The 17,097-nt window shown below is 41.1% G+C and overlaps 1 protein-coding gene across 1 annotated transcript in view; it reads right to left on the reverse strand.

Moving 5' to 3' along the window:
- The window catches only part of VWF (von Willebrand factor), a 130,504-nt gene that overhangs the window by 107,885 nt on the left and 5,522 nt on the right, over positions 1-17,097 (reverse strand). Inside the window, exons 5-8 of the mRNA XM_018562704.1 lie at positions 14,445-14,653; positions 9,270-9,394; positions 1,945-2,161; positions 153-275 (exon numbers count right to left, since the gene is read on the reverse strand). Of these exons, the coding sequence (XP_018418206.1) occupies positions 153-275; positions 1,945-2,161; positions 9,270-9,394; positions 14,445-14,653 (674 nt within the window). The remainder of the gene's footprint in view (positions 1-152; positions 276-1,944; positions 2,162-9,269; positions 9,395-14,444; positions 14,654-17,097) is intronic.

The following is a 17,097-nucleotide window of genomic DNA, read 5'->3' on the forward strand; positions in this document are numbered from 1 at the left end:
ACAGTAATGGTAGGTTACACATAGATGTTATTTTAACATCTTTTGCATACCATGGCTTGTAGTTTATGGTTATAGGCCCTTTAAACTTGCATGTTTGATCCATTCATTGGTTGAAATCATAGTTAGGATTCTGTTTGAATACAATAGCTCACCTGGGCAGTTGCAACCATCAATACAGCTCTCCTGGCACACCTCATTGATTTTCAGACTCTGACAGGTCTGAACACATGGGGACACACATTCATTGTACTCCATCCCATGTGGGCACTCTGGCTCTGTAAAAGAAGTAGAAAATTAGCACAATTAGAATAACAAAGATTAAAGGAAGCTGGGGCACCCAGTAAAGTGGTTTTCCATAGTGCCCTGATTTCTTGAGGACTGCATTGTGAAATCTAGAGAAAAGAAAGCTGGAATGAAAGTGGAGCTATGGCCTGTAGATACAAAATAGCCTGCCCTATACAAAAATAACATTTAAATGGTTGCTGGTGCAACAGTTATCATTGTTCTCTACTTTGTGCCGCAATCCTCCTTTCTGGGCAGTGTAGAATGACCAAATGAATGTGGCATTTAACTCATAGGACGGAAACCTTAGCTTTCTGTGAGGTAGAAAAAAGATGTGCTCCAGTCACTATAGTCTTTTTTTTCCATTTTTATTTGCTCAGTAAACCTCTGGAGAGAAGGTTATGGACATAAGATAAAAACAATAGCTTGGATTTTCTAATGGCAGTTAATGTAGTTGTTGGTTTTTTAAGAACAGCCAAACAGATTGCAATGACTCAATGAGAGCTAATACAATTGAGACCAATCACCAATGACAGCAGTCAGTCTATTGTTGAAGATCAATGGATCTTCCTTTTACTCTAAGTAAATTCTAGGCCCTTAACCCTATGTGAGTAGCCACAGGCAACTTGAGATTTATGCAATGAGATCTTCTTGCAATGTCCACCGGCAGCTTCTCCCAAGCTATCTCAGGACACTCACTTGCACAGAAGAATTCTCCAGAGTTGATCCATACATACAGTATAGGCAGGCCACTGCACCGAGCAGTACATTCATTCTGTTGAGCAGGAAGTGAGGTGGCAATTTTGTAGATCACTCACTTCACTCCTGATTAGCTGCCAGAAGCAAAACAAGGCGATCATATCACTGTTTATTCCTGAATCTAGGGGACAGACTTGTTCTCTGGACTGGGCTTTGGGCAGCCATCTTGGGAGAGCCTGTGTCTGATTTGACACAGAGCTCTTGTAGGATTTGGGCAGCCATCTTTGACACGCAGGAGTTATATATAGCCCCTGCTGTGTCAATTTGGCACTCCCTCAGTGTTGGAAATTCAACAACACAGGGATTGGTTGGGAAAAGAATAGTCTTAGCCTTATGGAAAGGTTCCACGGGTGAAGGGATAGTTCAGGGACGAACCAGTACCCCCCTTTTACCTGGCATTTGAAGAAAGGTCATTTGTAGACTATCAAGCTTTCTGAACTGGCACACTCCCGCACACCATTCTGCTAGCACAAAACCCCTTTAAGAAGGTCGTGTTTGGAGGTCTCATGGGTACCTGATTACGGAAGCAAGCTTTGGGCACTCTACTTTATGTAATCCCTGCATCATTGAATTGCATTACTGAACTTTCATTTCTCCAAAATTGTGATGAAAATAAAGAGATTCCAGAAAAATGTTGCACCTTTGCTACCTTTCAGCTAGCCATGTGCCAAAAAACACCCTTTCATCTGCCCCATAATGACCTTAATCATGCTTCTCATGCTGCTCAAAATGCCCCTCATCATTTTGAAGTGCTGAGACAAAAAGCAGAGACAGCAAGTCACCAATTTATGGTGGCCCAGCACACAGAAAGTTTATTTGCTTTGGGAGAGAAGGGTTAGCAATGCCGTTCATAATTTTGAACACATTATTTTTACACTTTTGTTTAGGAGGGTTTTAACTTACTGCAAGTCGTGTCCTTTGGCCAGCCATGGATAATTACGCCATGCTGGGCACAAGATCGTGTATATTCCAAGAACGTTTGGCACGGGCAGTGAACATCCTCAGCACATTCACACATATCCTTCTCACAGATGGCAATGAAGGGATCTGGGTCAACAACCTGATGGCATTTTGCGAACACTGCAGATGATTTTAACAGTTGACATCTCTGCATGAGGTCCTGCAAACAGATAATTATTTTAGCTTTGATGTCTCTTCGGTTGGCTTTGCTTTCCCTTTTGATTGTTGTACCACTTTTCTCTAAATATTATCTCTTCACTGAAGCTGACCATATACTGGTAGATTTTTATATGAATATTCATTAAAAAAAACAGGTAAGAACATTTGATAATGTCATCAAAGACTGGTAGAATATCCATCAAAATGTTGTGTGATTAACATTTGATTGGAAGGAATGGTGTTTCCTGAACGAAGACCACATGCACTGTTACAATTTATTTTGCTTTTGAAACAATTTTCCATCCTGCTCTTTCAATGTTTTTTTTGTCACTACAGTTGAAAACAATCATCGATTGATTCTGTTAACTATTAGAAAACTGAACAAACATTCCAAAAGCATATTTTTTTCAAACAAAATTCTACTGGTGTATGGCCAGCTTGAGGTATGAACACAAACATTTCCCTGCACACTCACCAGCCAGCATGCAAAGAAACAAAAAAGTTACCCTGTCTAACAATTTGCATTAAACACAGAGGTTTTTTTTGCACAACTTTTGCACAATATGTGGAAGTCACACGGCCTCATCAAGGCTCCTCTATGTAGTGTGGCCCTAACTGTAACCTATGAGAGCCTCCATCTTGAGGCATATATAGCAGTAGATAAATTGAGTGGACGTATTTCTGGAGGTAGCCCATTCCTCATTAAAGGCAGAAGGACACACTAGAAGCCCTGAACATCCACAATGGCAGCTGAAGCCCCCAGTGCATCTCCACACCAAATCCAGCAAAAGAAAAATGACATGGGCACATCTGTAGAGCTGAACTCCAAGCTAAATACACAATTTAAATTCATATATGCAAAATGTTTTACCTGTTTGTATTTCTGTCCACTAAATCCAAAGTTTCGCCCAGCTCTGTCAGGCTGCATAGCCTGTATGAGTTGTCTGAGTCTAAAGGGCTTCTCTATGTAGAATTAAAAGATACTGGAATCAAATCAAATTTAGACATGAATGTCTAAATGCCTTTTTCATATGTAGCTCCAGCCACGTCAGGTGACTAAACCATAGCAATTAGCCACCAACACACACCACCAGAGATAATAGTGATAATGGCCACTTGAAGACCGGGGTGTTAAACCCCCCTCCTGTCCAGGCCATTTTTCATTATTCAGCACTATCGTACTTTGACTGACATTTATCCAGTTATGCAATGCCGTACCAAAATGAATTTTATATCATTTTTTGGGGACACGTATATTTATTTTGGTGGTAATTAATCACCACAGGAATATTTTTTTACTATATAAAGAAAAACTTACCAAAAATGTTGGAAAAAAAACAGTTTTCCCTATGTTATGTTATTAAACATTTATTACTTTCCACTTTTTTGGTAAAATATAAAAGATGGGGCCACGTCGGGTAAATAGACACTAAACATGTTAAGCCGTAAATTGCGCGTGCCAGCGAAATCCCAAAAAACTACCATACCCAAAATTGGCCATGGGCAACATTTGGAAAGCTTTTACTGCTCATGAATTTAGTGTTAACAGTGACTGATGGCCCGAGAAATTATTGTTCGCACTCTGACGTTAACGTTGATATGTAACATGTGCAGCACAACCGTCATTTTTGCACGTAGATGCACTCGACGCATGTCGAGGTGGCATGCACAAGCAGGAGAAAGGACATTTTAAAACACCCACCCGCATTTAGGAAGCCACAGTCCAGCCTTTCAATTACAATGGCCGGACTGAAGGTGGTTAAAATGGCGCTTCCCACCATGCATTTTTTGCTTGGTTTTGATTGGTTTCTGAGTATTTTTTTTATCTCACTTAGGGTTAGGTAGGTAGTAGTCACAGAACAGGAAGTCAGAGGAAATCTCCCGAACGAGGACAAAAAAAAAAAAACTGGCAGAGATTCTTTAACCCTTCCCTGCTAAAACTAAAAAAGTATTTCAACTACTGTTGTCTGAGGTTCCAACAGAAGACCTGGATATGTATAACGCAGAAGTAAAATATATCCTTTCACAGCTTTTATATGTAAAAGAATGTTTTCTTTCCTAAGAGATTCCTGGACCTAAAAAGTCAGTAAATATTATGTTATATGTAGCTGATTACTCACTACATTGAAGCATTGCTTCTGACTCATCCTATTGAGCTACATTTCCTCATATTTACATGAAGCATGCCAGAATTTACCTAGCGGATGAACTTATTAAACAATAATGTTTGGCAACATTAGTAGAAATCGTCACGGAACAATCATTGTCATAATCTAGATGCTGTGTGATTTTGGCAAGGGACTGCTTCTGGTGCTGAGAGCTCTGCAATGCTTGAAGTTTAGAAGGAGTTAAGTATTGTTAAAGAGACACTTCCACCATGCCCATGCAGGGAAGAGTGAGAGTGTCTCTGGACAGGTGTTTGTAATATCCCCTTCACACACCATACCATTATGCCCCAGAATACAACGGGTGTTTGAACAACTGGTGGATGGCGCCATAGTATACAATCTAGATGATATGTTGTCCTCACACCATTCAGCTTTGGAATGTCCTCTTTATTTGTATTTCTTTTGCGTGACATGTGAACGCAACGTTTCGGAGCCTCACAGGACCCCTTCGTCAGGCTAAGTGTACGAAGGGGTCCCGTGAGGCTCCGAAACATTGCATTCACATGTCATGCTAAAGGAATATGAATAAAGATGACAATCCGAAGCAGAGTGGTGTGCGGACAACATATCTTCTGGACAAGGTCCCCCCTTCCCGGCTCCATGTCCTACCCTTACTGTGCTCCCTCGCCATTCCTTGCTCCTCTATAGCAGGTGAGAATACCCGGCACTTCCGGGAATGGAGGTGCATGTGACCTGCTCCATTGTAGAAGGGCCAGGGCCTAACAGTCAAATCCTAGGTCCAGTCACTTAACCCCTTCGTGACTGACGACGTACAGTGTACGTCGCCAGCATCGGGGCTGTTTAAACAGACTCCCGGTGACTTTTGCCGCCGGGACTCTGTTTAAACTTGTAGAACCGACTGTCGGCTTTACAACAGAAGCGATCCTGGCGACTTACCTGTCGCCAGATCGCTTCTGCGTCCCGAAGAAGGGGCCAACCCCCACCCCCCCCCCCGCCGTGCTTCCCGGGCTCCGTTGCCCCTCCTACGGGCCCGGGACCGGCGATCTTTGTGTCCGCGGGGAGCTGGGGAGGAGGTCGACGAACTTCCGTTCATCGATCCCCTCCCCGTTCTATGGGACCGGGAGCGATGCAGATTGCATCACTTCCGGTCCCTGGGCTGTCAGTTCTGGGCTCCTGGAGCCCAGCTATAAGCTATTGAAGTGCGATCTGCACTTCAATAGCTTATTTCCAGTGTAAAGGTGACACTGGGGGTCTTTTGGACCCCCAGCATCACCTTAAAGAGTACCTGTCACCACCATCTGCTATCACATGGGGGGGGCTTGTAAGCCCCCCATGTGATAGCAGTCAAAGTAAAGTAAAAAAAAAAAAAGTTTTTTAAATTAAATTTAAATAAAATAAATCTAATAATAATAACAAATTTTTGTTAAAAGTCCCCCGCCCCCGCGAGCACGCGCGTCGCCACGAAAACACGCGTCGGGTGCGCCTACGTATGAAAACGACGAACGTGCTACACATGTTGGGTATCGCCACGCACGCCGGAGTGAGAGCAATAATTCTAGGGCCAGTATTTTGGGGTATCTCTAAATTGATGACCTGTGGGGGCTTTTAAAGTGTCTTCTATGGACTTTTTGGGGTACTGGGGTTTTTTGGCGTTTTACGGATGCACGCAATTTGTAACCTATGCATCTTGGGTATCGTTTTACTCGTTGTAACCTCATCTTTTATATTTCATTTAAAAAATGGGTATTTTGTTGTGTTTTGGGGCATTTAATTAAATTTTTCACTAAATATTGGGGTTTAATAAGGAGTTGCGCTAATATTGCGCAACATAAAAATTTGCAACTACCACCATTTTATTCTATAGGGTCTTGGCATTCAGAAAATATATAATGTTGGGGGGTTTTAAGTAATTTTCAGGCCTAAAATGTGGAATATAACATGGGTACAAAAAATGAAAAAAAGGCCTCAGTCATGAAGGGGTTAACCAGGTTGTGACATCACTGCTCCTCCGGATTGCCAGCACAGCCGATCTCAGCACGGCCTGAGGTGAAGCACTTTTTTAGTAGGAGAGGTCAGCAATGGCTGACCACATTTCTCTCTCATGAAAAATTTCCTTTTATTTGAGTATTATTCAATTTACCTCTGCAACCCTGCAGAGATTCAGAGTGACATTCTTGTCAGTCTTTCTGTGGTTTTCAGTTTCCTTCCTTCATGTATAATATAATGTTAAGGCCACAAAAGAAAGAAAGAGGAAAGTGACCCCATGGGATTGTCACCCCTGTTACCCATGTGTTTTGAAAACTAATTATATTCAATTAGCCAATAAGTGTAAACTCTTACCTCTATAGTCACTCCTGTCACTGGGTGGGGACAGCAGTTACCTTAGGACTGGCAGCTGGACTCACCTCAGGATTGTCTTCCTTTTGGATCTTTTGACCTGCTTTCCACCACCCTCCCATTTGCTCTATTTTTCCCTTGTCACTGTCAATCTTTATGGGGTAATGTCGCCCACTTTGTGGATGGACAGTGGACGGTAAATGGTAATTTGGTTGGTGTATGTTACAGACATCCCAACTCTCTTGGACGTTCTGGGAGTCTCCCACTATATGATAGTGGCTCCCTGATGCCCGCGAAAGAGACATTTTATCCCAAAAATGTTTACTCTGCTCTATGTAGCAGAGTAAACCTTTCCGGGATCCCCTGCTATCTTTTTGTTGTATTCTGACGCCGGTTGCCCTCAGAATAAAAAAAACAACAACAGACAGCAGGGCAATGAATAGTTAGACTGCTATTGGCCATTTCAAATTGCAATAGCCAATGGCAGGCTGGCTATTGCACTCGCCTAGTGCTGCTGTCAATCCGCAGAGGTGGACCTGAAGTTCTCCTTCAGGTCCTTCTCTGCAGATTGACAACAAACAGCAGCTCTAAGAACAGATGATCAGTAACAAGTAAAAGCATCGATCTGCTTCATCAGGGGGGTCGCACACCCGCAGAAAATACTATCGATCAAAGCTTTTATAGCAGAAAAGAAATAGTCTCATCTGCATCTGCAATAGAAGCCTACCTGCTTGCAATTTTTGGTTAAAGACTTAAGTTCCAAATTAAAGCCAAGCCATGCAAAGAACCCTTTCGAAAAAATACCGACATACCACATGCACCAATGATGAATCTATAAGTCAGCTTATGAATGACATATTGTTCTGATATACAAGTTATAATAGACAAGCAGAGGCTATACTGGGAGGCTGAGGTCGAGACCATCGTTGGCGGATCCCACTTGCTCCAATCTGAAAATAGATTGCTAACGCCATGATAGAAATATTCCATTTACGTGGGTAAAAGGAGCAGCAAAACAAGTCCTATTGTGTAAAATATTTGGCACGTGGACACCCGCAGAAAGGCCGAGTGTTTGGAGGACTGCAATCTGCATTCCTGGAAGTGATGCTCATAAACAAAGACTTCTATTTAAATACAAAGAGCTGAAAGATTTATTCCACATTTTGACAAAACTTGATATTCTAGCCACAACAATCCCTCCACTGGTGGGCACTTATTTAAAGAGACCCTGTCAGTGTGTTTCTTTTCCATGATTTTGTATTCAGTTGCAACGTGAACTTGTTAGAAAATTTGACTTCTTCTGGAAGAGTCAATTCCAAGCACATGCCCTCTACATCTTGCAACAACCCTCTCCTTTTTAGGAAGTGTCCAATTACTGTCTGTCCTGGTCCAGCTCTTCCTCCCCTTCTCTCACCTCCCCACCTTAGCTTTTCTGTAGTTTTCGGTGGAGGCGTGAAGGGAAATACTATAGAGCAGTGTTTCTCAACCTTTTTTCAGTGGTGGCACCCTTTAAAATATGCCAAATCTTGAGGCACCCCAGTCTAAAATGTGAAAAATTGAAATGTAGAAAACACTGTGTGGTCCCTCTCTCTTGGATTTTAAGGGGAGTCCCAATGCATAAGCACACAGAAAAGTGGGTTTCCCCCTTCATATTACATACCCCCTTTCCCATCAGAGTCCTACCATCACTTGAGGAGATGCAGCTGAGGGTGGGAGGCAGAGCAGACCTGGATGGAGGTGAACTCCCAACCTTCTCTGTATGGCACCCACCCTCCCTGGATTAGCATCATTCGTTTCCATGGTGCTGGCAGCCAGAAAGACATGATGCTGTGTCAACATTTTGTGGCACCCCTAAGGAAGCCACAAGGCACCCCAGGATGCCTCGGTACCCTGGTTTAGAAAGGCTGCTATAGAGTGTCACCTCAGTATACTGGCCATGCGTTGCTAGAATTTTAATCCACGTCCTGCTGACTTGAACAAAATTTTAGCAGTTTTTGGCCCCGCTGGTGTACTTCCGTTTGACAAAAGACAATTTTTCAATCAACTTTTGTTATATGAATTTGTCAGAAAATTCTCAGCCACACAGTGACTGCAGCTAATAAGCAATAGCCTATAAGGGGGATTCCCCTGCCCATGCTGTTTAGTGTGGATGTGGGAGAGAAAAAACAAATAATGTATGGCCAGCCTAACAACTCTGAGTCTGCCTAGGCTGCTGACATCACATCCAAGATGGTGGCAACAGTCTCAGGGTATTGGAATGTCTACACGTAGGATGCTTCTACGGGAAACTCTTATGCAAAAATACTGTATGTTAAAAGCACATATAATAATATGGTTGCTGAAATACATGGTCTGGTGACAGGGTCTCTTAAAAGCCCAACTCCAGTCAAGAGTTTTATTTCATTTTGGATAGCATGGGGAAGGTTTATAGCAGGATAAGCAACCTTGGCACTGCAGCTATTGGTGAACTACAAGTTCTGTGAGACATTTCAAGGCTTCATTACATCGACATGGCTCCCAGAGGCAGGGGGCTGATTGCATTTGTAGCTTCACCACAGCTGCAGTGCCAAGGTTGCCCACCCCTGGTTTAGAGATATGGGTAGAAGTATACAGACTGGATATACTGCAGGTAATGAGACAGACCTTTTCTGCTGCTTCTGATGAAATGTTGCAGGTGTTACTGGGTGGGTAAATCCTCTTGCACCTCTTGTCTCCCCCATGTAGTGCCCAGGAATTGGCAAATTCATAGCTCTTTTCTACAATAATGCCTGTGTTTAAACAAAAATAGCTTATTATTCAAATATGCAAGTTTCCAATACTGAGGGTTAATGTATTGTGGTTGCAAAACACAGTAACTAAACAATATTGCTATAGCAGGATTGTATTTATGATCAACATTAATGTCTTAAAGTGATTTTAAAGAAAAAAATGTTTTAATTTCAAATGCTGATGAAATCACTTGCAATGGGCACTGTTTCTTGATGTTTAGAAGTTTTAGTTTTCTGAGGAATCAGCTGGTTCCCTGAGTGCTGGCCCTGATATTATTATTATTATTATTATTATTACATAGTATTTATATAGCGCCAACAGTTTGTGCAGCGCTTTACAATATAAGGAAGACATTACAGTTACAATACAATTCAAGACAAGATGGTAAGGAGGGCCCTGCCCCTGAGGGCTTACAATCTAAAAGAGGAGGGGGAAATGATACATGAGGTAGCTGTGGTAGCTGTGGGAATGAATTATGATATCTTATTGTAAGGTGGTTCCTTTCCTTTGCAGGGTCCTATGGAGCCACCCTTGTGTGTGCTAGTAAGCTGTTTGTCTCCACAAACGCACAGGCACAGCAAGACAAGACACTCCCCTCCCTCCTAGTCCCTGCTCCTTCGTTCTCCCTTCTCCAAGCTAGAAGATAGACAACGGCTAGAGACTATTTTGACATTTGTAATCGTCAACTAGACAGGAAGTTCAGGGAAGTGGAGCTGAGGGAGTTGGAGCTGTTCTGAAACATGATGACTCCAAGTGTTTGGGCAACAATGCAAAGGAATGCTTTGCCGTGCAATGTGTATTTGCTTGATCTGGATTTATTTTTGAAAAACGTTTGAGAGTGGGGTTGTGGGCTATGAGGGCTCCAATCAAAATAGCAAGATTAGTGTGTTATGACAGCTATATGATGCCTGAAAGAGCTTTAATAGGGCCCCTGCAATAGTCAATGTGTGTAGAGCGAGTGGAAGAGAGAGTCAAGCCATGGATATCAGTCCAGATATCATTTCTATTTATCACAAAGTGGGCTATATAAAGATCCTATTTAATCATGACTTAAATCTTATGTGCTAAAGGAACCTGGATGGTTAATCTTTTTCCCTGGAGCCTATATGTAATAGATAGTTACAGCTCGCTCCAATTACTGTTTTAGCATTTTAAGGGATCTTTATACAACCTCAGAAAGGGTTGGCTGTCATTCTTTCAAATAAACCTTTATTGTGACAAACAAAATTTTTGTTGGACTTATACAGCATGTCTAATGACATACATGTTAAATGCTGCTTGAACAAAGATGGTGCTGCTCTTCTCAAAAGAAGAGCAGATAAAAATAGGTATTAACAGGGGAATACTGTGATCTCTCTGGCAGGTAATAAATACTTACATATTACTTAACATACATGCACATGCCATGAAGAAAATGTGATGCTCGGTTCACGTGAGAAGAGTAGATCCATTGATTCTATTTCAAATATTTTTTACTAAAGCAATGAACAGGGGAATTATTTTATTCCTTTTTTTATTTATTTTTTATAAAGTTGACGACCTAAATATTCAAACTTTTGTTACTCTTGTTGAGCATCAGGAAAGGTCTGTAAAGACTGATGAAAGCAGCTGTAAGTAGAATGTTCTCATAACTCTAATTGGACAGTAGCCATGACTCTGTGGCAAATGTCCAATCTTCATTATCTACTCAACCCATATGGGACCCTAGTAGTCCTATCCCTGGGAGGAAGGGAACTCGGGTTTATAATAATAAACTTAGGTTTTTCGTGCAATTTCAACACAGACATATTTTTCAAAACCCTTTCAGCAAACACGCATGAAGAAGTGACTGAATTCTCCCTCTGGGTACTAACTGTGAGAATACAGCACGGACAGTTCCATGAATGGATTTTAAATACAATTGTTGTTATTATTATGATTATTATTATGATTATGATTATTATTAAGGATTTATATAGTGCCAACAGTTTGTGCAGTGCTTTAAAAAATGGAGGGAGACAATACGGACACAATACAGGAAAGTTAGGAGGGCCCCGCTCGTAAGAGCTTACAATCTAGTGCACTGCAGTGGTTATCTAAGGCAGCCTTGGATGGAATCTTTTATTCTGGGCTGCAGTTATGACTTTACTTGTACTAAAGCTGAACAGGTTCTAAATATCAGGAATCTAAATCCAAAAACAACAATTGCAGCTTACCAATTCTTAAATGTGGTGGCTGCATTAGATTTAATTTTGTCTTCTTAGATTTTTATTTTTTTTAGGCTTTTTCCCCTTTATTTCCACCCAGTGATCCTACTAGTAACACACTTCCTGTCTTATGGTGGCTATACTCATCCTGCACTGTATCGATGGAGGAGCCATGGAGCCACCATTGGACAGCAGCACTGCACCCTGTGGAGAGGGTGGTGTTAGATACGCTAGCAGATTTAGATGAACTTGACTAAAGACGAACTCCAGCTATAAACGTTTAAGTAGTTACAGCAACTGTTTTTAGGGGGGATAAAGGTTTTACATTAATAAATAAAAGCCGACCATTGTCAGCACCCCTGTCAGTGTTTGTCTCAGTCCTTTATCTGTCACGTATGCTGGACAGCTTGGCCTGTTAAAGGAATTTGAAAAATAACACATTTACTGGCTGGATCAACAAGAAAAAAAAAAAGGATAAAAAAGCTTTAAAAAAAAACCAAAACTAATGCAGCCACCACCTCTAAGGAGTGGTAAGCTGCAATATATTACATTTTTGTTTTAGGGGTTTAGATACCCTTTAAAGAGGAACTTTACCCATATCTTCAAAATAACAACAAAGGCAGCTTTAGAAATGTTTAATAATGACAATCTACAGACAGATATTTCTAGATAATCGCCAGCTTTTTATTTTTTGCATAGTTTATATCTTTTTTTCTTCCCCATCTTCTCACAGTTACCATTTTAACTAAGGGCAGATTACTAGTTCTCCCTTTACTTCCTAGAACTCTGACACATGTGACTAGGACATGTGGCCATGCACACCATCTCAGGGGAGGAAAATGCCTTTCCCTGAGATCTCATGAGGTTACAGATGAGATTTTTCACAGCACTGCTCTACTGATGTAACCTTCCCAGGATGCACTGCTTGGGCACATTACATCATTTGTGCTAAAGTGGACCGGGAAGTAGAAAAAAAAATTGTAAGTAAAATAAAAGTATGTTTGTTTAGCTAATGAATGTAAGATGATTTCATATCTGCATGCAGAGCTGTATGCTGATGTGATTTTTACTCAAAGGGGGTAAAGTTCCACTTTAACTGTCCCCAAACCAGGGGATTGATTTATTTAACGGTTTTTAAAGCATGTATTTGGCTTCACCGGTAAATCTAAGTAAACTTAAAGTAGATGTAAACCCAGTTACTAAAATTGCCTATAAGCGATAACATGTTAAAGTGCATGTAAACCCTAATGCTAAACTTCTGTTATTTAGTCTGCTTTGGTCTGTTAAATATAACATTACAACTGTCTTGTTATATGTGTTTGATAAGTTAAAAGGTACCTGTAGATTATGCCAGAAATATTGTAGTTTGATAATGTCCTGTTCTCTCTGACTGTTATGAGTTACAGTTGTTCTCTGAGGACTACAGAACCACACCCCTTTATGTTATAGTAAAAAGGAGTTTGGTAATCTTATTTTGTTTCTGTAGTCCTGATACAGAAAAAGCACTGTCACCCTAGTGCTGGAAGTGTGCTACTGGCACAATAACCAGGTGACAATCATGTAAAAAATGTAAATGCAGCCACAATATCTAAGGATTGGTAAGCTGCAATATTTTTGTATTTTATTTTGGGGTTTAGATATCCTTTGAAGGTTATCCCCAGGTAAATTAGACTCTCAATATATAAATCAGTGGTGGTCAACCTATTAGATATAGGGGGCCTCCTGTGCAGCCTCTGATATCACCAAAGTGCCATAAATAATAGTCAATGAATGTAATGCTACAAAAAGCTGTCAGAGACTTCAGATTTGTAACAGTAGATAGTAAAATATTGCAGACATGATACAAGATATGATATGAGACTGCAGACCTGTAGCATGAGATAGTCATAAACTGCAGAAATAATGCAAGAGATGGTCAGAAACTGTAGAAGTTAGTCAGAGACTGCATTAATGTCACAGGAAATGGTTATAGACTGCAGGCAAGCTATAGGAGTTATTGGAGACTGGGGACATACTTCAGAAGACTGTCTGACACAGCAGATATGTTACATGAGACTGCTAGACATTATTGGTGTAAACACGCTTTATATTAAAAAAAGGGATTTGCAGCACAGAAAAAAAGTATGATAACGTGAAATAAATAAAGCAGCAAACAATTACCTACTAGAAGACATTTGAAAGAATAGTTCTCCTTCAATGGCTTAAGAAAGCCCCAAAACACAGAATGCTATCTGCGGGGACCCCATGCAGTAAGTGCTAAAGGGCCATCGTGGCCCGCAGACTGCAAGTTGGGCACCAAGAACATAAATAATGAATCACTGTTTGTGCTTATCCATCGTATTCTCTTCCTCTCTGGGATTCTGACATTAATCAAATCATTTTGTGGTAATGCAGTGCTGAAATGTAAATCTGAAAAACTGGACATCCTGAAGTAACATTGACAAGATGCTGTCTACGTTTTACTCTGTTCTTGTTGCAACTCATTCTTTACAAGCAGACATCTTCCTCCTTCCTTATAGCTCCCATGTCATGAAACATCTTGTGTCTTCTATCCGGGCTGTTGTTCCTGCCTGTTATCAGCACCCGTCGTCTGGACACATCTCCCAGTGTCTCTTGTCACGCGCAGTAGTTTCCCCCCCTGGCTCAATGGTCACTACAGGACTGGCTGGTGGGACCACCCACTGCTTATGATGAGGAAACAGGTATTCAACCCATCTGACTGGTTGAATACTTGCAGCTATCGGGCTAGAGCCAAAGATGTGGTATTTCAACAAATGTGTACAACAAGGTGTACATATCACATGTCTGGTTGTTCGGCTAAGCATTCACTGTGAATCAAACCAAAAAATAAGGATCCGTTTACCTTCTTGAGTCAAGAAATCGTCTTCTGCAAACTGATTGAAGTTACCACAAAGGCCGCACGACCTGTTAAAATGTTCGTTTGAAAACACAATTTGCACATTTCCGTTCACGTCAATCTTCACCATTATCCCATGTTCGGGACTAGACAATTTGTGATATCCGGCCTCGTTTTCCAAGTAGATCCCGTTAGATGCATACGGCATGGAAATGCTGTTAGAACAGAAGGGAAAGCAGCCAATCGTTAATAAAAACAACTGTCATTCAACGCACAGGGACATAGGACATTCCATTCTGTATCCCTCCTAACCTTCTGCTCTTGTTTATCACTGTCGATTTACAAAATGGCTGCTTTCTGAACTGAAAGTTTAATGAGCTGTCCCCATGGAGCCAGCCTAAGCATATTGGAGGATGAAAATGTCTATGTTTCTCAATGGACGCTCCTTGACCCTGAGGAGAGGGAACCTTGACTGCTGCGAACATGGGGGTATGTAAGGTGTTAAGGTTAATCCCTCCTGCTCAGCAGTAAGTCTATTTTATTGGGGTACCGACATTTAGGGAGGAGAAAAGGAAGATACATAAGTTAGGGAAGGTGGGTGGTCTAGCCTCTTGTGTTTAAGCCACCAAGAAGGACCACCCCCGCCTGCCCACCACTTTACAAGTATTATAACCTTGCCAGCTTGAATTTACATCTCAATAAGGCAGATAGAGTTTGTTGTTTGGACACCTGGTGGAACTCAAGGTGAAGATAGGTCATCTCAATGTTATACTGTACCTTTACCATTACTGGGTGCTCACAGTTTGTCTGTGCCTGGCACAAATATGTGTTGGAATTAATAAACAGGATAAACCTGGAAGGATAAACCTGTTAATAAAACTGTGGCCTTGCCCATCCAATGAAAATTCTGTGTCGAGTCATATACTGTATTTGTAGAGGCGCAGGGATTGCTTGGGAAGCAATAAAATTATATGGCTGAACTATGATACACAGCAGTCAAGGAACAGTAAGACTCTATTGTTACAGTCATCGTAGCAGATTAGAAGAGGAAAGACCCCCATCAAGGGCAATGCATACAGTCCAAACTCCTTCAAATGCGAGGCCTAACAATTATACAGCAGCAATAAGAAGCAGTACTGAAAGTCCAACTCCAGCCGAATGTTCTATTTCACTTTGCAAAGATCAGGGGAAAACAATCCAGGTCCCTATTGGAAAATGTTCCAAAACAGGACAGGAAGTGATGTAATATTTCTCCAACAGGGACACCAAAACAAAAGCACTTGCTAGTAAGACTAGACTGGGGAAGGGTTAGAACTTCTGACAATGTTCATGTCTTCCTGCGGTTGTGGCAGCCACTCCCCCTATTTCTTGTATAATTGTTTCATAGGACAGTTAGTAAGGGAAATTCTCCCCAACGGGGTCCAAAGCAAAAATATAAACCTGACATAAGGTTCAGGTCTTCCGCACTCTATCCAAAATTGAAAAACAATAACCACGGTTCTAACAACCAAACACATTTTCACATTAGCAAGCACAGATATTTTTGTGCATGCCCCAAGTAAATGTAGCCTTCATAGGTGACTTCAATAAGAATAGAAGCAGTGCTATTTTCTATAATTGGAACTCTTTTGATAAAAACCCATATCATTCCTATTTTCCTTCACCGCAGCAACTGGCTACAGTTTATAGTTGGAATTTTCCTGAATCCTCATCACCCTGTATCTTTTACTGGCTCACTTCTTCTCTCACAGATATTCAGATGTTTTGCATGCTGCATGGTATCCCTGGTATGCCTTTAAAGCGTTTGTCAAGCAAAATTAAAAAATATATATTTTATCCCTTTAACAACACTACAGAATAATAAGTACAGGATAATAACAGTGGATGTATTATGTCCACTTTGACATGACAACACAGCATATTTTTAGCTTTGAATTCCTAACCTAGAGTAGTCAGCCCTGCCTAATTCATTTTTGATGGATTACAAAGAGCACAGACCTCTCCTCATTTCCTCTTCCTCCTAATCTTTATAACCTCTCCTTGTGCACAGGCAGAGAGCACAGGATGTTATCAGTTCATAGGATTTCTTGCAAAATCAACAGGTGATTTATGCACGTATTGAGCAAATATAACAAATTACTTCTTGCAATGGAATATTTAGCAGACCAAAAGAGAACAAACAAGAGCAGGTTATTGTTAGGGTTTACATACCCTTTAAATTGTAAATAGAACTAAAGTCCTAATATAAGGAATTTTTAGGAGGTAGTCTCTTTTGCCAAAAAATAAACTGTCCTCTTGTACCTAACATTTCTAAATTTTTGAAATTTTCCATGCACAACCCCAGCTCATTTCTGGCATCTGTAAGAGTCGGTTAGCGAGGATGATGTTAAACACTTGCACATGGTAAGGTGCTACCTCATACATGGCCACTCTACTCTGGCATACTCTGACCACTCTTACATGGCCACGTGGCTAAGGAAGAGCTATGGGCGAACCTAGAAGAGGTGGCAGAGAAGATGATGGCGCCTTTGGGTGGAGCAGTGACTGAAATCCTGGACCGGCTAGTGCTGGACGAGGGCACACTAATAGGTAGCATGCTATAATGAGCAAGTATCCATTGCATTTAACTTTCACAAATGAGAAAGAAAATGAAGCAGCT

This window comes from Nanorana parkeri, unplaced genomic scaffold (genome assembly GCF_000935625.1).
Source record: "Nanorana parkeri isolate BGI_ZX_2015 unplaced genomic scaffold, ASM93562v1 scaffold592, whole genome shotgun sequence".
Taxonomy (NCBI): domain Eukaryota; kingdom Metazoa; phylum Chordata; class Amphibia; order Anura; family Dicroglossidae; genus Nanorana; species Nanorana parkeri.